The sequence below is a fragment of the Strongylocentrotus purpuratus genome, unplaced genomic scaffold, assembly GCF_000002235.5.
Source record: "Strongylocentrotus purpuratus isolate Spur 01 unplaced genomic scaffold, Spur_5.0 spur5_scaffold_6, whole genome shotgun sequence".
NCBI classification, from domain to species: domain Eukaryota; kingdom Metazoa; phylum Echinodermata; class Echinoidea; order Camarodonta; family Strongylocentrotidae; genus Strongylocentrotus; species Strongylocentrotus purpuratus.
The window spans coordinates 27,513,389-27,535,752 of NW_022145612.1; the positions used below are offsets into that span (position 1 = coordinate 27,513,389).

Here is a 22,364-nt window from a genome sequence, read left to right on the forward strand (position 1 = left end):
AACAATTATGATTGACTTACATTGAATATAATTAAGTTTATGATGGACTATATCTAAATATATATATAAATGTTTAAGGCGTATAAGCTGTACATGCCTACAATGAACAAGATATACCTCTGAAGCTAGGTGATAACACCATGCCAGCACTTACAATATATTCTCTGGAATGATACGAAATCAACAAAACAAAAAAAAATCACCACCCTCACTATCGCGGTATTAAAAAGAAAAGATCTATAACAGGTTGTTTAGCACCAATGCACACTGTACTGCAGAACTTGGCAACTATTCATCAATAATGTCAGGGTGTCCGCCACCTTGCCCTAGCTGTAAACAGGTAACACATTTGAATAGAGAAAATATGACAGTACAGGCTCAGGGACCTGGATTATACTTCTATTTTGGACAAAGACATATATGCTAAAGGAGATAGCGTAAAGATTTTCACAGCCCAACAATCAGAGATCGTTGGTTCGTTTGTATACCTAGATCACTAATCAGCCAGTTTATAGGCTTACTTGAGATAAGTTTGTGAGTCAGATTACACTACGGTTTATTAAACATTATGCTGAGAGGTCCTACAAAGCAAAACACAGATAAAAAGTCTTGATTCTTTTCAGCAGCTGACATTCCATTATAGTGATTTATTATTGTTTTTACAACTCCAATTTTTTTTTAAACCAAATTTGACAATCAACATCGACAAAAGCAAAGGATTTCATGTTCATAACACAATATTGCATGAGTGAGGTACAGAGCCAAGAAGGAACAAGTATATGTAGTTCCTTATGAGACTAACCTTCCACTAAGTAGAAACGACAAAACATAACAAAAATACAAAATAGAAGCAAGAAGACAAAATTGTAAACATTGCAAAGTTGTTTCTCAAGATAATATGACTCTATAGAAATATAGAAAAGAAGAGGTAGGATATTCATTCAGCAGATGTCTAAGACGTGGAAGTTTGATTACTATTTGCAGTTTCTTCAACATGTTAAAAAAATAGAATTAAAAATTTGTAAATATCCGTTAGAATTTCCGATAGAATGATTGTAACAAGACTAGTGTGAAAGCGTTCTATCGAAATATTTATATAAAGAATAATATATTTCTTGACTTGCATGCCTCTATCGAACGTTGTACACGTACATGCGTTTGAGGGTTGAAGGGAAATGTGGGCACATGCCCCCTTTCCCTCCTCCACTACCCTGTATGTAAAACCCAGTTTGGCACATACGTAGATTCACACCTATGTGTTTTTGTGCTCGTGTTAGTGTTTTTTTTAATACAAATATATTTACTTATAAAATTATCTTATAACAATAATGTGAATCAACCACAAGGTACCCCCCCCCCCTTCTCTCTCTCTCTCTCTCTCTCTCTCTCTCACACCCTCTTTCTCGAGTTGTTACCAAACACAGTTTTGTTATATTTTCAAATCAAATTAGAATTAGAAACTATACATATTTTTAATCATATAATCGACAGAAGAAAAAAATCGACCAGGATGCGAATTTGACAATCTAATTATCAAAACGAATGAAGCCTAATCTTTTAAAAACCTTCTTAGGTTGTAAGGAACACAAAGAAAGAAAGATGTCACTGGTGCAATCGCCCCCTGGGTATCGCATCTCCTTGGCTAACAGGGACACCGATGTCCCGTCATCTCCCAGCCCGGTGAGCTCGGCCATGAAGCCCTGGTTGAGAGTCAACCCCCCTTCGTCTGGATTGATGTCAATCATGACGAGAGATGATCCATTCCTATACCAAAAAGGATAATGAAATTGGGAGATAATTTATAATGCTCCTTATCAAACTAGAAATTAAGGACATAACATTTTTATGAAGCACTTACCCTTATCATTTTTATAACTTGTTTTACTTTGCCATTAAATATTTTACAGCACCTCATGTACTCTTTTGTTTGTTTTTGAAAGGAGTAGAGAATAGAGTTTTTGCATCATCTTGATACGTTCATAATAATTCCAAAAACTCCTTTATGTATCATGTTAATACTTTTTAGTTATGTTAAAGATAAACTTGAGTTCTGGTAAAAAAAGAAAATGAATTCTCACAGAATCTAACGAAACTTACACTGATTGTTCAAGATTACAAATAAATGTCATGTGCTAAACAATTTTGGAAGAAAATGTATACTGGCTGAGTAATGAGCATAGAAAGATAAGGAAATCAGGGTAGTACTAGCCCCGACACCATGTGTGTTGTCCCATATACATCTTTCTGTGTAAGTGATTGTTACTTTACCAAGACTCTGATTTTGATGACTCCAGAACCTTGCATTACACACCATTACTTACATGCTATATGATCAACTTTTCTGATCCATTCCACACCTTTTCTTTCACAATGCAATCGCATGACCAGAACTCAACTTTATCTTTAATGTCCATGGACAACGAAGAGACGGGAAAGGCCAAACAAATCATAATGAAATTCGAGATAAGCACATATATATAACCTACTTGACTGTGTCAGGGTAAATCTCTGCATCCCATCGGCTAAACAGCGATGTCGTCACATAGAGACGTCTTCCATCCAAACTTAGCGTCATGTTGCTAGGGCCGCCGTGGATCCTTTGACCTTTGACACCTCCTTCATCTGGATTCGCATTCTTGTCATAAACCTCGCAGATTTGGACCTGTAATTAAGAGCAATAGCTTGTATTACAAATCAAAGGTAACTGAGTTTGAGATACTCACGGAAGCTTAGGGTGGGTAGAAACTTGGTCAGATAGATAATTATGTCAACCATTGGCCTATGGGGCGCGGGCTGAGGGCTGCAGCTGTTCTTTCCCCGCTCCAAGAAATTTTAAATTATATGCATATCGGGGTATTTGAGCGCGATAATCTCCTTCTTGTTTTTTACATCTTCCAATAACTTTGAATGAAAACATTACATTTTTCACTCTAGAAAGGTGTGTATTTTTAGCTCCCTTATTCGAGGAAGAGACGCCAGCCCCCAACTCCCCAGCAAAATAATGCCCATACGCCTAAGATATCAGCCATTCAAAACACTTTTAAAGAGACCCCTTTGTTAATCAGCGATTCAGTGAGCCGCTCAAAATTGTATACATATGAGCTTATCAAATGTAAATCCCCTCTTTGGTGTTGGGAGCCCAAAAAATTTGATGGCAACATTTCACTTAAAGTGTATCATTATGTGAAAGACGATGTCATTTAATTTTCTGCAAGTATTTTCATAACAAATGTGTTTGAAGTCGAATATTGATGAAAGAATATGAATTTAGGTTTTCTGTGTGCTACAGACAACCCAAATTATGTATTCTTTTGTCAATATTTGTCTTCAACACGTTTTTAAGGGGGCCGGGGAATCTTTGCAGAAGTGTGTCTTCCTCCAAGAAGCTCCCAAAATTCTTGGCGACTCCATGCTTAGTCCTTGTGTCTTTCACATTATGATACAATTTAAGTGAAATTTTGCCATCAAATTGTTGGCGAATTTGGGCTCCCACACACTTTAAAGGGCTTTAAGCTGCATGAAATGTATTTACGATAATGTTGACTGACCTGCCCGACGAGTTTGGGGTTGTCCGTATCCGTGACGTCATACTGACGAACCTCCCCATACATCCAGTTACAACAGTACAAGAACCGGTCGTTTAATGATAATACCAAGTCGGACGTCACAGCTGTCGATGAAATGATGTGGAAAAATCCATGGAATACTCAATTTAAGAATAATAATGCTGCACAGTAATCTATCCCTCATTGGCGCAAACACGAGTTATAAAGCGCTATTTTTATTTTTTTTAATTTCATTTCCAGGAACATAAAGGAGCCCGTATAACAATAACAAAGAATACAAGAAAATGAATTACAATAATTAACACAATAACAGGAAAAAGGCCATCAGAAGAAATTGAGTTTCTGTTGGAGGCTCTCCTCATTATATCTAGAATGACTAAGAAAGAGAAGGCCAGTATAATTATCTTGCGGTAGAATAATTTAAATCCAACATTATTTCTCATCCCCCTAAAAATTCCTAATCATTTATTGTTTTTAAAATCGATGCATTTTCTGACTAAATTATAAGCTCACGAAGAAGTATTACAGGCATAAGCCTACCAAGTGGAGCTGTTAGCTTGGGTGTGGTGGGGGCGCTACAGCACATTCGAGGATATGCTAATTACCAATACTCTGACAGACGCCACCTCATACCTCAAGCAGCACTTTACCTGGTAGGGATTTATATCCATCCCGTGAAAGCTCTCCAGGGGTGAAGCTGATAACTTTCTTGGCATACCACTTGTCATCCTATGGGGAAAAAAATAATTAAGATTTAGTTTGCCTTTTTTGTGTAAATGATTGATTTGACTACTTAGTTATTTGTAATAATAATGATAATAATAATAATAATAATAATGATAATGATAATAATAAGAGTAACAATGATAATGATAATAATAACAATAATGATGATGATCATAAATAACAATACTAATGATAATGATAATAATAACAAGAATAAGTAGAAGTTAATTTAATATTAAAAACAATTATAATATTAATATAATGATAATAATAATGAAAATTATAATAGTAATTCAATAATAATAATAATAATAATAATAATAATAATTATAATAACGATAATGATAATAATGTTAGCCTTTCCAGTTTTAATATTGTTCACATTGAGGGCCCTGCGATCATGTTATTACCCCGGCTTTACCCAGCAACAATTTATATCATGATATTTTCACCTTATAAATTTGTTCATCATGTGAACATTGGACCATCAATTTTAGTTTAGTTTGAATTGGTATAACTTTTTTTTCTTGAACCTGTAAGATGAAGTGGAAGTTGTCTTATTACTGAAAGCGATGTTAGTGAAATAATAAATAAATCTTACACTCGTCTTGAAGAACTTGAAGATAGCACTTCCTGAAGCAGACGACACAAAACCGACACTCTGGTCGGCATCGTGAAGAAATCTTACTGCTAGTGGAACAGCGCCATCTTCGCCAAGGTCAATGGCCTGAGTAACAGTTCGCTTCTCAAAATCCCAAACGTGCAGGTTCCGACTGTCAGAAGCTGAAAAGTTTAATGAATTATTCATGTGATGTCATTAATTATTTCCACTGCTATGAACATTGTAGCTCCGAAATGAGCCTTAAAATGAGCAATGAAATGAATAAGCCATGAAATGAGCATGTGAGTATTTTGATATCCTCAGTTACTGAAGAAAAGCGGTAGGCTTACTTTTTAGATGGAGGACTGACCATGAATAACGAAGAATTTGATTATCAGTTCGGGATGACAATAATGTAACTATAGCCATAACATTCGTGTGTGTGTGAAACAATCAAATGGATTATATGTTTATTGTCATGATGGGGTATGGCATTGAAACATACTCTTCGTACTATTTGCATTTTTCACGGCGTTGGGGTGTTTTAGGCCTACTACTATTATCTGTCACGGACATTAATTTAATATCGCGGCTTTATGTTATAATACCATCACAAATTCTGCTGCGTCAATGTATTCTTCGAGTTATTACATCCTTGAGAGTTGTTTCGAACCACTTAAAATATTGCAAATTTTAAAATGTAAAAGTTATAAAATATATCGCGGTCTTGAGGTGTCATACCTTGAGAGATGGCGTCCTTGATAGATGTCTGACCGTTGAAGATATCACGACGCCCCCATCCAGTACTGCTGATGATGACATTATGTGTTAGGAGTTGATACCAGAAATCATGACAGAAGACATTAGAATCGTGACCACTATCCCAACGCTCCTTCACATCGAGAGTCTCACCATCCAGGACAAAGAATCCACCTGATATAAAACAAAGACAACAATAAAAACATCATCAACATCATCAACAACAACAAAAACAACAACAACAACATTGTCATGGTCCGTGCGTCCATGGAAGAACAGAGCCATTAGGTTAATGGCACTGAAATGGACTATCCAACCGTTTTATCATTCTATTATTGATATATAAGTCTTTGATTTTGTTATATTGTGTTATTATTGTTTTTTATGATGATTTTCGGAAATAAAACAAACAAACAAACAAAGTACTGTACAAGGCTATAGTTACTATGGACAACATGAGCCATTCAACAATAATTACAAAGGAAAAATATACTTATAGGAGTTATACAATTAAATTCCCAATTTGCATTTCACCAAGATGGTTTCGGAATGGTAACATTAGAAATATCCCACCATTTTTTTTTTGGTCCACTGGAATAGCAGGTAATGGAATCAAAGTGATAATTTTGTCCCTTTAGTTATGATGCCAGCTAACATATAAAACATGTAGACACAATCTTAAAGTTCTTTCTGGACCATGACAAGGGTCATCACAAGAGGAAAACGTTACCATTATTGATACCAGTTGTATTTTTGTATATTCGTATAATATATTGGCAAATCATTTTGAGATTCGTTCAATAATGTATCATCACCCCGCTGGTGTAGTCAATCATAGGAGTATATTCATTATAGTTGCGCCAGTGATAACATATCTGAAATACCTTTATCGCATTGGTCTTCTCCTTTGTCGAATGCACTAACCATGACTTGACCAAACCCCAGGCAATGGCTAGTCGTTGGGCTGGTCAATCCCGATCTCTCACGGATCATTTCATCTTCTATTACCTATCATGATAAAGAAATTATGAAACAAAATGATAAACAATAATTACTTGATTTTGTGGCCTTGGGTGCTCATTATAGATCTATGGTCGATCTGCCATCCCGGTCATGTCACTTCCAATCTCAAATATATTTTGTCTTCCCTGAGCAGCGTCTCCATATAGTCCCCTTCCCTATTCATTTAATTCGTCTTATAATTCCTCGGCTATGATTATAATGTCTTGTTGAATGAAGCCTTATGAGGGGAAGCGAACCTCTTCCCTTCAAACACATAGCAAAAAATCCCATATGATGAGAGTTGGCAACAGTTGGTCCGAACCCCCCCCCCCCCCCCCCCTCCCTTAAACTTTTCTATAGGGACGTCCTTGGAGATGTCTGTTGCTCGGCTCTTTGTTTTTAACTCTGCATTTAATGTGACCGACCCCAGCACGCAACACAGCACAGCCCTCTCCATGACAGCGTTCACGCTTTTGGGAGAGTAATTCTTCAAGGTTCAAGGTTCAAGGTTCAAGGTTTGAAACTGAGTCTGGTCTTTTTAGATTGTGACGTTATTAATAGGTCGTTCCCAATAACATCCCTATCCGATCGGTAAACAAACTATTTGGAACGAAACAATGATGTATACCTTTTTGATAGCAGGAGCTTTTGGGGTCAGAAGCCACATCGATGATGTATATCCTGGATGATCGCAGACAGGTGACAACCAACATTCCATGACTTGCGCTTTCATCTTCCCCATAGCAACTCATGCAGGTATTCCATCCAAGACGGGATATCTCGTCGCCAACGTGAGGCATCCTCAGCTGATGGATCACTGCATGGGCAACACATGATTTGGAGAATGATAAAACAAAAACAAGAAAACATGGGCGTACGAGGTGGGGGGTGGAGAGACTGGAGCCCTCCTTAAAGATCCTCTATTTGGGCAACTACTTCTTCATAGTTGGGCTCCAAGGTGCTCAAAATAATATGTCATTTCTATAGTGTAAATTGATGACGGAATAATATGTTACGGTGATATAAAATGCCCCTCTCTCTTTCTCTATCTCTCTCTCATCCTAAGTTTAGATAATTTAAATTTGCAGGGCAACATCCCCTTGCTAAAATGTACCCGTAGTGAAGTGAAAAGGGAACAAATCAGAGCGACATCTGTAGAAACGAACGGAGTTGTAGATGTATGGTGACATAACGAAAAGTAAACATTAACATAGATGTAAATGATGGAAATTTAGCTTTGGAATGATCAAAGGAAGGAGAAAATGAAGAACGAATATGAACCAGAGGCCCATAAGGAGAACACTCTAGAGGTAGCTCAATGACTAAAGCAGAGTAAGTGATTACTGAGGTATACAGATATTAAAGGAGAACTAACCCCAACGAAAAAATCCATAGGTATTCTGAAAAACGAGATGAATTTCTGCCTTTTGATGTACAATAAATCTTACGAACGTGTACAAGAGATAATTATATATTAAATGAAGATTTTGTTGGCATGATGAAAATGTGACCCACCATGCAGGTGGAGTTGTACATGTATCATGCACCAAGCTTTAATTGGAAAGACTTTTTGATTCAATTACAAACCTTTACTTTTCAATGAGGGAAAATCATAGCCGAGAAGGTAAAATTACATTTGGTGAAAATATATAATAGGGTAACAGTTGTAAATAATTTATTTAAAAATACTAAAATATTGCGGTTGAAAAAATCTATTTCATTTATGCGAAACCTTCACCCCAGAACAGCAACAACTTATTTACGAAATTTGCGTTCTGGCGATTGGATTTCAAAGATAATAGCAGGTGAATGAAGTGCTTCGACACCATAAACACCTGGGAAGGGCGCATCCATAAATTTAAATACATTTAGTTGATAAACGACCCCGCATACAGTACGTCAGGCAGTCAAAAAAAATATCATTGTTACTATCTTGCTGAGGAACTGTACTTTATTCTTGCTTTATGCCTTTCTCATACACTTTGGGGAATCTTGTAGATTGATGGGCAAGAATGCAATAAATCTCTCAGAACGACTAAAGTTATTCTTTGGGGTTAGTTCTCCTTTAATATAAGTGGGAGTAGTAGCATTATAGTAGGCCCTAAAGATTAATGTACAATATAGTAGGTAGAAGTAGCAGCATATAGTAGTAGTAGTAGTTGTAGTAGGTTTACTTATTGTGGAATTTGATATATCATGTTTAATATCAAAGTAATGGCCTTTTAGTTAAAAACATGAACAGAATATAAAACAAATATTGTCTCCTCAGTATCACAGTCACTCTTTTCCATACAGTCATCCAATTATAGAGATTATTCAATATACAAAACAAGAGTGACAGTTTCGGTAGTCAAATAACAATAATCACAAACATGGAAATATGCCACTGATTAACATGATAATCATGATAATCGAGACATGAAGTAATAGGCTACAAATAGTTCAACAAATACCGTGATTGTGTTTGTTCGGCTTACATACATGCTTTCTCACACCCATTGTTGTTTTGTTTGTTTATTCTGAAACCGTCGTTTTGTCTCATTGCCCACTCACAAACTCAAGGAAGTTGACAAAACGATAATAAACTAAGCGCATCCGAACGCACTTACCATAACATTAACCTTTGATCGTATATGCTATATTAAGCTTTTGTGTTTGCTTTCACTTGTCATCTCTTTCATTTATTTGCAGTGTCATGCCTAAAACAGAATTATCCAACATTTAAAAGATCTAGTTTCTCAGTACTCGTCATGAAAAATAAAGTAAAGAGAAGAATGCATTTGCATGTTGTTAATGCAGACATAATGCACCTAGTCAACTTATGGTGATCATAAGTGGATCTACTAGACCACTACCCTAGCCTGGTAGATATTACATGTACTTTTAAATAATGCACATTTTATTCCTTAGTCAGAATTATCCACAAATGAAATTTGTAATGATGCGCGTCAAAATACGGGCAAGAACCCAGTTTGTCACATATACGTCAACAAACGTTCGATTTCTTTGTGCAATAAATTATAATAAAAGAGCTTTAAATACAAATTCAAGAGGTGAGTATCTATGATTCTAAGTTAATGACCGTTTCGCAATATATGTTTATAAAGAGGCAGTGGCGTAGCATGAGTCCCCCAAATGAGGGGGGCACTGGAAAGATTGGGCCCCTTTCCCTTCCTCTTGTTCTCTTCATTTTTCCTTTCTCTTCTTTTCCTTTCCACCACTCCATCGTGAACCATCGTGACGCCCCTTGTCCCCCCCCCCCAGGCGCGTAGCCAGGGGGGCGGTGGGGGTGGTCGCCCCCCCCCCCCCCAAAAAAAAAAAAAAAAACGCCGGCCAAAAAAAAGAGAGAGAGAAAGAGAAGAAAAAAAGTAAGAGGACGTAGGAAGAAAAAAAAGGAAAGGAGTCGAGAACGGTACAACGAATCGTCTTCTTTCTCTAATAATTTAATGAAACGTCAAAGCTTCCGCGCTTCGCGGCGAACGGGGGAAATTGAGTTCAAATTAAGGATTAAGAGTCGAGAATGGAACAAAGAATAGTCTTCTTCTTTCTCTAATAATTTAATAAAACGTCAAAGCTTCCGCGCTTCGAAAGAGGGGACTGATACAGATAAGGATTAAGGGTCGGGAAAGATACAACGAATCGTCTTCTTTGTCTAATAATACGTCAAAGCTTCCGCGCTTCGCGCAGGATGAGGGGGGTGACTGAATTCAGACAAGGATTAGGAGTCGAGAACGGTACTTCGAGTCGTCTTCTTTCACTAATAATTTAATGAAACTTCAAAGTTTCCGCGCTTTGCGCGGGAGGGGGACTGAATACAGATAAGGATTAAGGGTAGAGAAAGGTACGACGAATCGTCTTCTTTGTCTAATAATACGTCAAAGCTCTTCCGCGCTATGCGCAGAAGGGCGGACTGAATTCAGACAAGGATTATGAGTCGAGAAAGGTACAACGAATCGGCTTCTTTCAAAGCTTCTTTAAGTGATTCGCACGCTTCGCGTGCCCACTACCGCCCCGCTAAAATGAAATCCCGGCTACGCGCTTGCCCCCCCCCCCCCCCTCCCTGTAGCCACGTCACTGAAATAGAGGGAATATAGGTGGAGGAAACGTTACCTTGCCGTATGTGTCTAAATCCGACTGGACGTCGAGGGTTATCAATACATCAGGGTGTCCCTTGTTCTCCTCGGGTTAGAAGGTGAACAGGCAACATAGAGGATCTCCTCTCTGTCGCCATCCTGCATAGCCTCACTTGGATGACTGAACAAACGTCTTATTCGAGACTTGGGGTTAGCTAGGAGAATACAAGAGATGATGATTTATCTTTTTTAATTTCATCATCATCGTGCATTTCCCTCAGTTACGTCGCCAAACTGTCTCCATACCGATTCCAGACCAACCGATCCTTGGACATTGGAGGTAATGACATGTTGTACGGTCTGGTATCGGTCTGGTGGTGGTCTGTTTAGTGTGTGACGGGGGTCTTAGGCATCAATGTCCTGGAACAATTTCAGTTATACGCAGGAATGTTTATGGTGCATCAATTTGTAGGCCTACGTTGTTGGGGTACTAGGGCGCTTTAGTAACGAGACGGTACGCACAGGAGACGGAGTGTTTAACCAACTGTGACGGGTCTCGCACTCTTGTTACCGTCGTGATGTTTAAGCGCTTTCGCTGTCTGCTAAAGGCGACGGGGACGCAAAGCCGCGCTGAACTGCACACCTGCTGCATTTTGGTGCTAGTGCTCTTGGGCCTCGAGGCTTGGCCGGAGCGCCGGGGCAATAGACCCGGCGGTGGGCTGTAGTGCGCAGCGTGCAGGCACGTCATGCATAACGATGAAAAGGGCCCCCAAAGTAGGCCTAAACAGCCAAACCATCAATTTATTGTAGATTGAGGTATAGATACCGAACAGACATTGGAAACACTAGTAGATTCCCTGTTTTTATCTTCAGTAGGGCCCTGCATTGTTAGATCTAGATACAACTTATTTGTCAGCTCTCTCTCTCTTACGTCGTGTTTAGGGAACGAACGCTATGTTGGCCGAGTACCGTTCCGAAAATCGACGGGACGGAGATAATTCAGAATCGCGCATGCGCAGTTTTTTTTTTTTTCGCTCGCATTACCGTCTCCTGTGCGTACCGTCTCGTTACTAAAGCGCCCTACTATTATGGAAGAAGACGGTGCAAATGGCCTACATGTATATACCGTAAAAGCAATGCATTTCAACGGAAGAATCGAGTCTTACATAATTATACAGTATACACCTGGGTCGAGATCGAAATCCCGAAATGTAGAGAATTACACTTGTAAGATATATTTGCACCCTCTCGATTGACATGAAGTGAATGGACTACTTTACCACAACATTTATTACTGTTATCAGGCGCGTACGCAGGGGGTGTTTGGAGGGTTAAACCCCCCCCCCCCCCTCTTTGGTTTAAAAAAAAAAAAATAATAAATAATATAATAATTTAAAAAAAAAAATTATTCCCATGGCTGACCTAAAAAAGGTGTCCTCTTACCCCCCCCCCCCCCCCCCCCCGCTTATTCAGCGGCTGGCTGAGTCGATGCGAAATTTTCGGCCCGATTTAAAAATGTTAACCCCCCCCCCCCCCCCCCCCCCCCCCCCCCCCCTTGAAAAAATCCTGCGTACGCGCCTGACTGTTATACCCCTAGGAAAACACATTGTCACAAAAAAACATGCAAATGATCTCTGCGTACTACATAATGCAAGTCTTCTGCAAAAATCAGTGTCGGGTAGGATCTGCATTGTCATTATTCAGCTTGTTATCATTTCAGGAAGAACGGACCTCTGTATCCATTACATTGATCGCATGGTGTCTTTGCATTATACTAAAAATAGTTTTTATCGATCTTCTTCATATTATATTACACGATCGTTTGTAAGCATATCATTCTTAATTCACTGGTTGGTTTTTTCCGTGGTTCACAACTATAAAACTATTTTGTACTTACCGCTGGTTCAGTGTGATATTTTCGTGATATACTGTGTTAATAGAAGTACGTATAAATTATATAGGAATGTTGATAATATAGACTTAGTTATTAAGTAAATATCTATGCTACCAAAGATTTCTTTTAATTTGCTGTTCAAGCCTGGATGATCTCTTAAAATCAAGTGTATGATATTTCACACAGACAAGCTATACAGTGCTTGTATAGAAAGAGGCAACTTTATTACATCCTCTACAGGTTTCAAACGTCTAAACCATATCTTCAGAAATAGTATTAGAATTAAAAGACAATGAACTCACCCATTCTTCTTTCTCCTTGTTATAAGCACGTACCGTTCCGATGAACACGACAGATCACCTCTGACTATCTCCTAGATCTACTTCCTCAAAAACGAGTTTAGGAAGCAACTTGCGTAACCGTATAACTTCAATTTATTACTTCATTGACATTTATCTACGGTGCTACGTCCTGTCCTATATAATTGTCCTGGAATGCCAGTAAACAAGAAGTATTCAATCAATTGGTCTCTACTAAACCTTTTCCAAAACATGCCCTTTGTATCCTTACCGTGAGTGGTATACGCCGTATAGGCAGATACGATGATCTGAGCAAAACAAAATTTATTATGTTATGACCTAGTTTGAACAGCACGTAGGCCTATACAGTCGTGGTGTTTTGGGGGCGTGGTATATGGACTGATTTATAGAATATAGTACACAGTGTTGTGTCATATTCGTCATATTCTTTCTGCAGGTCTGTGCCCCGTCTAATAAAGAGTTGTGATTGATCCAAATCAATCGCAAGATTGTAGTCTCGTATCTCTTACGCACATAGTTGCGATTGAAATCTGTCGCTAATAAGTTGCGATTTATATCAAAGCTTTATAAGTTATGGGAAATGATTAAATGTCTGTTCGTGTCTTTCCAAATCGAAAAATATATAAAGTGTCTTTGCGTTAGTGGTTTAAAGGGCAATAAGGTACATGTATAAGCTGGTAACAGATTTTTATTATCAGCATGAGAACTGACCTGAACTAAATCGAACCCTAAATCTCCTGATGTAATCGACCAAACATGCAAAAGGGACCGACAGCATATTTCTATCTTATCTTCTGCATTTCTTGGTTTTATCAGTCTAGATACTCTAGTGAACCTATTTAATCATTGTACTTTCTAATAGTTTCGTTTTGTATCGTCGGTGCCTTAAAATTAGCCGTCAGTCTCATGGGAAGTCCCCCTCCAATGGGGGGGGGGGGGGGGGGGGAGGGGGGGGGGGAGGGGGGGGGTAAGAACTACCTGGAAAACTTGGACCAAACTTTTTATGCCAATAAATTGTCTGTATCGGGAGTCCATTATATCATTTCTGGTTCAGTTCACCTATATTCACCAAGATTGAGACTTGTGTATTTGTAAGTATACCATTAACCGCATACCTAACATCTTTTTGGAGATACAGCCAACAAGACATCTCTATCGCGTGTAGACCCCCCCCCCCCCCCCCAAGAAGAAGAAGAAGTAGATATTACCCTTCCACCTCTCTCTCTCTCTCGCTCTCTCTCTCTATTCGCCCTATCCCGGCTCTATTCGCCTCTCTCTCTCTCTCTCTCGCTCCGAATTACCATGACATACCCTCTGCCTTCTCCCATGTATAGTAGAAGGAAAAAAAAACCAATATATGCTCCTATCTGAAAGAATTGGTCGGCAATAAAGATAATAATTATACAACCCATCCCGACCTCGTTGATATTATGTACAGAAACATCGCGTACAGGCTCGAGTATTATACTTATTATGTTCCATACGTGAAATAAAATACAAGCTATTTCCTTTAGAAGAATAATAGTTTTGAGTTATTAACAGATTGGACTTCATCTATGAAAGATTCTGAAATCAACAATTATTAACAAACAAACAAATAGTTGAGAAAAATTATTTGTTTTATCTTTTGACAAAATGCAATATAAGAATCTCAAAAAAGAACTATGGTTTATGACAGGAATTAAATCTGAAAGACCCTAAAATGATATGGCGTTAACCAGTATTTGCCAAGCTGCACTCCCTTGAAGTCGATTCGACAACTAATGGTCGTTATTTCCCACTAAAAGCCATTTTCAAGCCCTTTCGTTTTGAGGGAAGTTCACAATTAGTATTGTCTTCAAATGCCGTCGGAATTTAACCTTATTATTTTTTTGCCTGCAAATGGGACATAGTACCTTTAAATGCTCCTATCCAGAAATAATATGTGCCTCTTTATTCTGACAAGTACCCCTTTTCCTTTCCACCAAGTGCATTATCTCTGATGAGAGCCCCTTTTTAAGATAGGTTACGGAATATTCGAACACTGATTTGCAATAAGTTGTATTTACGCTCAAGCCATTCTTTAGCCAAGATTGAAGGGCCTATTCTCATATTTTGGTGGTCTATATAATTTGAATGTATTACGTCCCCATTCTTTATGAAGCTAACCTATAGAAAATACATTCTCGAGATTACAGTATATATCTTTTAAAACATCCAAATGCCTGAATTTTCCATTCAATATTTGATTTATTTTATCACAAATTTCTTACTAGACGCAACATGAATCTTCCCATGCCTTGAACCAGCTTACTTATAAGCTTATTCAAGATCATGATTTTTCTTTCATAACTGAGGGAAGTCATACAAAATTTATAAGGGAGATTCCAAGAAAAAAATTAGGTGAAATGGGTGTCTAATCAAAATTCTCCCTATCTGAAAAATTAAACATTTTTATACTGCTGAATATGAAATGTGTACAATCAATGATAAGTAATCTTGAAATTCAAAGTTGATTACAAATAACGGTAATCATAAGTTTGGAAATTAAAAAGTTTAACGGTTTACAAGTGTTAAAATTTAAGAGTTAAGTTTAAAAGTTTAAAGATGAAACTTTTACAAGTTTAACAATATTAATTTTCATAATTATATTTGGTTTAAAAGTTAAAAAGTTCTAATTTTAAAAATTAAGAAAATTAACCGTTTTGAGAAAATTAACAGTTTGAGAGTAATGAAATAAAAAAGAAGTTTTACCGTTTTAACGGTTTAACATCAATATTCAAAGGTTTAATGATTTAAAAGTTTTAAAGATAAAGGATTACAAGTTTAATAGTTTTTAAGTTAAGATTAGAAGGTAAGAAGCTTGGATTTGTACACGTTTGGAAGTTTAGAGCCTAAGAATATAAAACATTTTCACATTTTAAATGGTTGAAAATGTCAATGAATTAAAAATGTAATTGTGTAAAAGTTTGAAAGTTTAAGTGTTACAAGTTTAAATGTCTAAAAGATAAGAGGATTAGAAGCTATTCAGATTAGAACTTCATAGGAGTTTAGAAATATTAGAATTTAAGAAGACTAGAATATATACAGGATCAATTAATCGACGTTTAGAAGATTAATAGATTTACTGTTTAAAGGGTTAATTGTTTTATGTGTTGAACTTGAAAGTTTGTGTTTTTTAAGTTAAAAAAACGTTTAAGACTCGATAAGATTAGAAGTTGGAAGTTTAGAATATTAAGAGTTTAGAAGATTAGAAGTTAACAACTTCAAAGATTATAAATTTAGAAGAGTTAGAAGGTGTCAACCTTTAAAAGATTACAAGTTGAAGAGTTTGAAAGTCATAATATTAAACAGTTTAAAAGTTGAATGGTCTAAACATGATAACATCTGTGCATTTTCTGCAATTTCTTATGTACAATATTGTTATAACTTATGGGAATTCGTATGTAATTTGTATGTTTATTATCAGAGTCTTTGATAATAACACATACAAATTACAGTCTCTATCTGAAAGGAGTTATCGAACATGTTTTTTTTTTATATGACTGATGTTTATTCACAAGAAAATGAAGGTGATATCCATATTATTTACCTGCCACAACCCAATTACAGTTACTTAACTCAATACTGGTTTCTGCCGTTTGGGCTTTGGAAGCTCCCGACCTACAAGTTCGTTGACATTTACAATGTATTTGTGGTAGGCCTATAAAATAATCTATACTTTGCAAAAATTAGCATAATGTTGCATGAAGATGTGGCCCTTTTAATAAGTGCCACTTCCCCCTTTCTAATAATATTTACTTTTCTGTCTCTGATAATTGCTCTTATCTAAATATGTGACCTCAAAAATCTTAATATTCAGACAACCACACACAACAGTGGTGCTACAAGCGGCAGTATCGTGTAAAACAGAAAGAGAACATTTTGAATATAATCCTGACAATTTAATAATTACTTTGTCTAAAACAGTAATCTTTCGCTTTGAGGTTACCGTTTGCAGGTGCCCCATTTTGCTGGTGCACGTATACCGCACTTTGAAAGACGCTCCGCCGCCCCTTCTCGTTTTGTCTGTCTCTTTCATAAGCATATGCCCCACCCGGCCACTCCATAATGTTGCATGAAGATGTGGCCCTTTTAATAAGTGCCACTTCCCCCTTTCTAATAATATTTTACTTTTCTGTCTCTGATAATTGCTCTTATCTAAATATGTGACCTCAAAAATCTTAATATTCAGACAACCACACACAACAGTGGTGCTACAAGCGGCAGTATCGTGTAAACAGAAAGAGAACATTTTGAATATAATCCCTGACAATTTAATAATTACTTTGTCTAAAACAGTAATCTTTCGCTTTGAGGTTACCGTTTGCAGGTGCCCCATTTTGCTGGTGCACGTATACCGCACTTTGAAAGACGCTCCGCCGCCCCTTCTCGTTTTGTCTGTCTCTTTCATAAGCATATGCCCCACCCGGCCACTCCCATATTGTTCTTTCCTTCGCCTTCGACTTCGACATACCTTTCTTGAGTGACTTGATGTAGGCCTAATTATAACAATGATTTATGAAAATGGACTTTAATAAATGGTATGGCCCCTAAATGCTATATCGGTTTGCTGAAAGCCTGCATATAATTTACAGCAGCACTATTACGTAATTATATTGTGGATACTGTGTAGGCAGGAAACATGCAAAGTGCTTTTCGAGGCATATAGGTCTGCGATCCTTTCTTTTGGTCAACCTATCGATCCAAGTACCAGCCTCTTGGATTATCTTCGAGTATAATGTAATAGGCATACATGCATGCAGTGTTTGATGCTGTTTACCTCGTCTCGTGGATGCTGACAATAGAAAGAGTTGTCTGTTTAGGCATCTCTATAGTGAAGTGACGTCATACATTGTTATGCAAATAATCTGCCAGGCACTACCATTCCGAAGTGCCGCAAAGACTGCGAAATCGGACAAGAATATTCTTCGAAAGTTACTAAAAGTTGTATTCCACGGAAAATAAAACTACAGCATATATGTGTATAGTACTATTGGATCGAGATATAAGGAACTAATAAGGATCCGAGTATTTGATTGTATCTTTTGTTCAACATTGTCAACTAGTGTCGAGGTAAGTTAATCCATGCAGAACGGTCCCACCTGTTGATTCTCATGTTACTAGGTTGTAACAACGCAATTGGCTTGAAAATAATTGACTTTAGTATTTATTTTTACATATGCTTTGACATGTATTAGTGCTTGCAAATTGGGGAGATAGTACTTGCTATAGGCCTACATGTACAACTTTATTTGGAAATTATCCAGACTATATGATTTATTCAAAAAAAGTATAGAAGAATGAGTACGCATTTGATTTTGATTTTCACTGTCATATTTGAAGAATGAACTGAATGACCGAGTATCACTAGACTCTAGACCTAGATCTAAGTATCAGTACATTATTAAGATAAATAATGCCAGATGTGTTACTCTGAGTTAGTTACTCTTGGCTTCCTAAATGTATCTATCTAACTTAGGAATCCCCTAACTTAGGCATTGTAGACTCTATTTATTGACAAACTTTAAGAGCATCCTAAAAAAGTATTTCACTTAAGTTAAAGTCTTACTTAACTATTTTAAAGTTTGAACAATTCCCATTTTCATCATATTTAAGGTTCAAACTGGAAATTTATTCTGAGATGCTCGTTGATTTTTCTATTTTATTTGTGTGCAATTTCATGTGTGCGTCAGTTACGTGTGAAGTGCGTCACCTGTTTAAAGCAGGACGTATCAAAATCTCTGTGGTGTGACGTAATATTACGTATTGACTTTGCCATTGAGCTAAAGTTGTGCTTAAGTTAAGTAGGCCCTCTATCACTCAAATTTCGAAGCCACTCGAGCGAATCGCCAACGAGAGCGCGTAAACTCACTGTACAGCGCTCAAAGCGCAAAGTTCTTCGTACCTAGTTATATGACTTAAATCTAGATTTAGATCTATTTCTAAAAAAGGAATTTCATAGTATTTTTTAAATTTTTCCTTGATTAAATATTTAAAATAGGTTAATTACCCCCCCCCCCCCACTCACACACACACACACACACACACATACATGTAAACGCCTTCAATCGGGGAGGTAGGCAAAACACCATGAAACTGTGGAGGTAATAAATATAGGCTTTATAAGCAATATTTTATCAAATTTGAGGAAAGAAAATCACAATAAGCCCATTCCATGTCAAAAGATACTAAAAAACGTTTACTTCTTCTTACACATGATTCGTCTGAATTTGAGCTATGAAAGTGCGGTGTCTGCATCTAGTCATTGTCAATCGGGGAAGTAGGCATAAGACCTAGCAAACGTGGAGTTTGTCGATTTTTATCTTTTCCTTGTAAACTTCGAACTAACTCATGCAAAAAAGGATATTATTATGTTTGCTTGTATTTAAACAAAGAAGGCAATACTGTCTTTCAAATCTTAATTTCCACAATATAATATCAATCTTAGAAACAAGAGTTATGGTCAACAGTTGACCGTTGTGTATCATGTAAAAAGTCTTGATAAATATGATCTTGATTTACTGTATGGAAGCCAGTGGCGGATCCAGCCGGCGGGAAGAGGGGGGGGGGGGCCCAATCCGTGAGAAAATATTAGTTGCGACTCAGCCGTCGGTGAATAAGCGGGGGGGGGGGGGGGGGGGTAGGAAGCATTTTTTTGGGGTGCAATTTTTCAGGAAATATTTTGCGCCGACTTAGTCAGCGGTGATAAGCGGGGGGGGGGGGGATGAGACCACTATTTTTTTGTGTGTGACCTAATTCGTGAGATTTTGTTGTTGTTGACCCGTCACCCCCCCCCCCCCCGTGGATCCACGCCTGCAGAGGATCCAGCCGGCGTCAATGGGGGGGGGGGGGTAGCCAAATCTTAATACAAAATTTAGTGCCGTCTCAGCCGGCCGGCGAATAAGCGGGGGGGGGGGGGGATGGGGCGCTTTTGTTTTTTTGTTTTATAAAGGTTAACTTTACGTTATTATTCTATTTTTTTTATCGTTTTGGGGGGCTGGGGGGGGGGGGGCGGGCCGGAAAAATCGCTACGTGGATCCGCCCCTGATGGAAGCCATTACAAATGTAATCCTAGGAATCCCAACATCAGTTCCACTTACTCAGGTTCAATAAAAATGTTGGCTTAGCTTTTATCAGTGTCAAGAGATCAAGGTAATTTAAAGGGATTGCCCATGAACTGTCACACTATATTGTGTGGCTCAGAAAGAAAGAAAACCGGATATTTCCAATTACAATGACATAATGACTCAAAGTTGATGATCTTGACATCATTTTTTATCATTTCGAAAAAGAATGATCTTCTTAATGAAGTAAGAATTAGGTCAATGATGAAGTTGTAATTGTAGATCCCAGGTGTTCCGTTCTTTCTAGCCCCCCCCCCCCCATGTATATAAAAACCATTATTCTATCATAGGGATATTTATATTTCTTTATTTTTGTTTTCGGGGGGAGGGGGAAGATTTCGGCAATTCAAGGAAAGAATACAATTCATATTTGTAAATGTTTTTAAATTAATCGTTATCACTAGTGGTATAGAGTTTGGATTAATATCATTGCTTCTTTGTATGAGATTCCTTTTGTTCTCTTACTATCATCAAAATATGTTTGTAACATTTATTCTTTTCTTATACATGTTTGCATTTTGACGTATCGACTTGTGAAAATGTTATGTTTTGTGAATAACGTTTATGTCTTTTGAAGAAAGAAGACACATATACAAAATAAAGATTGAGCTTGTTTGTACTATATTGCGTACTGATATGTCTTCATTATTTTAACTGTAAGGAATCACTATATCGCAAATGATGTTACAGTGCTTGCACACGTTGAAATTATTAGATAAGCTGGGAAAGATATAATGAAGGAAATTAACTTTAATAATTCCACTGTACGTACCAACGGAACTTAATGACACCACCACACAAAAAGTTTGCAAAACTTTCTCCTGTGCTCCTCTCTTTCTCTCTCTCTAACTATATCTTCATTCAATTTAAGGACGAAACTGTCATCTTTTTCAACATGTTTTAACAATTCCTCGATCAATGTGGTATCAAACCACTTTCCCTGAATATTTTCTTTCCTTTCATCCTCGAATTCTATTAAATTCTTTAACACACCTCCTGCAAACATATACATACTTGCCACTATAAAATTGGATATAATTACAGTTTTAAAACTATGCAGTATTATCTAGCAAATCATTTTCTTTCTTAATTTTAAAATATGACTTATGTTAAAGAGGGAAAACAAAAATCACAGAATTATCATGTTATTTCTATAAATATCTCATACACCAGCAGGTGTATTGTACTACAGAGGAAAAAGACGAGATAGAATCAAATAAATGCCAATTGTAATAAACAATAGTTTATCTTCTTTGAATTTCTGTAAAATATACTTTATTTCGATACAATTATTTGACAGTCTTCAAAGGCACATGCAAATCATGAAATTTACAAGAGACAAGTTAAACACGTCCAGCGATGATATGCAATTAGGAGTTAAGTCCGAACGTGTACATAAAAAGGGCATTAGTACCAATCAATACAATTGAACCACAGGCATTGCACCACATTTGCAAAAATCTACAGATTAAACATGCATGTAGTAGAAAAATGTCTTATAATTGTGATTACGAATAAAGAATTATTTCTAACATCACCTGGGTAAAAGAATGGTGCAATATTGTGAAGTTGACATTGCCACAGAAAATGAGGTTAGAATACAAACGAAGGCAAAATAGATGATATTGATATCATTTACTTGGAGAATTGATCAACTCAGCCTACGCATATTTCATGATTTCTTTGAGGTCTTGTTAAAATAACAGATCATATTACTGTTCATTCTTGGCCGGCCATCCTTAATTTATACACATGTATAGTATATTTGTGTGTTTGGAATGATATGAAAGGTTGAGGCATAAAATGAATTCTGCCACTTAAATAAATGGGGTTTACTACCGCAAAATCCCCAGGGATTCTAAAAAAAATCTAGAATTCTAAAACCTAAAAACAAAACCCACCTCAAACCATAACAAGAAATTAAGCAACCAATTAATGAAAACAAAAGATAACATCTGTAACAACTTTGAACAACATAACTCATAACTAGAAATGAAGAAAAAAAGAGCCCACTGCTGTAAACACACAGCAAGAAAGCCAAAAGCCCTCTCTTGGATCCAGGCAAACAAAGTCTCCTTGAATATTAAACAAACAAAATAATTAAATGTTATTTAGCAATACTCCCATCAGCCATAATTGAACGCTTTACAAAAAATGATGCTTTACACACATACCAAACACGACATGCAACACGTACAAACTATCATCCTCCCTAACCAGGGCAGTTTTCGCCATAAAAACTATTTCATACACAGGACCAAACTACTGAAGCACCATT

The 22,364-nt window shown here is 37.1% G+C and overlaps 2 protein-coding genes across 3 annotated transcripts in view; one reads left to right on the plus strand and one right to left on the minus strand.

Annotated features, from left to right (window-relative positions):
* Positions 1-613: 613 nt before the first annotated feature.
* LOC576756 (methanethiol oxidase) lies at positions 614-13,189 on the minus strand. The gene is made up of 10 exons (XM_030972189.1): positions 12,924-13,189; positions 10,765-10,942; positions 7,283-7,472; positions 6,537-6,660; positions 5,635-5,826; positions 4,894-5,075; positions 4,217-4,295; positions 3,549-3,670; positions 2,487-2,662; positions 614-1,764 (listed from the first exon to the last, which is right to left on the minus strand). The coding sequence occupies exons 3-10, from the start codon at positions 7,394-7,396 to the stop codon at positions 1,527-1,529; spliced, it is 1,227 nt and encodes a 408-aa protein (XP_030828049.1). The 5' UTR covers positions 7,397-7,472; positions 10,765-10,942; positions 12,924-13,189; the 3' UTR covers positions 614-1,526.
* Positions 13,190-17,708: 4,519 nt separating this feature from the next.
* Positions 17,709-22,364, plus strand: part of LOC576686 (formin-like protein 6) — a 34,513-nt gene continuing 29,857 nt past the window's right edge. Inside the window, exon 1 of one of the 2 annotated variants that reach the window (XM_030973167.1) lies at positions 17,709-18,035. The gene's annotated coding sequence lies outside the window, so the exon portion shown is untranslated. The remainder of the gene's footprint in view (positions 18,036-22,364) is intronic. The other variant, XM_776967.4, reaches the window with a different exon arrangement.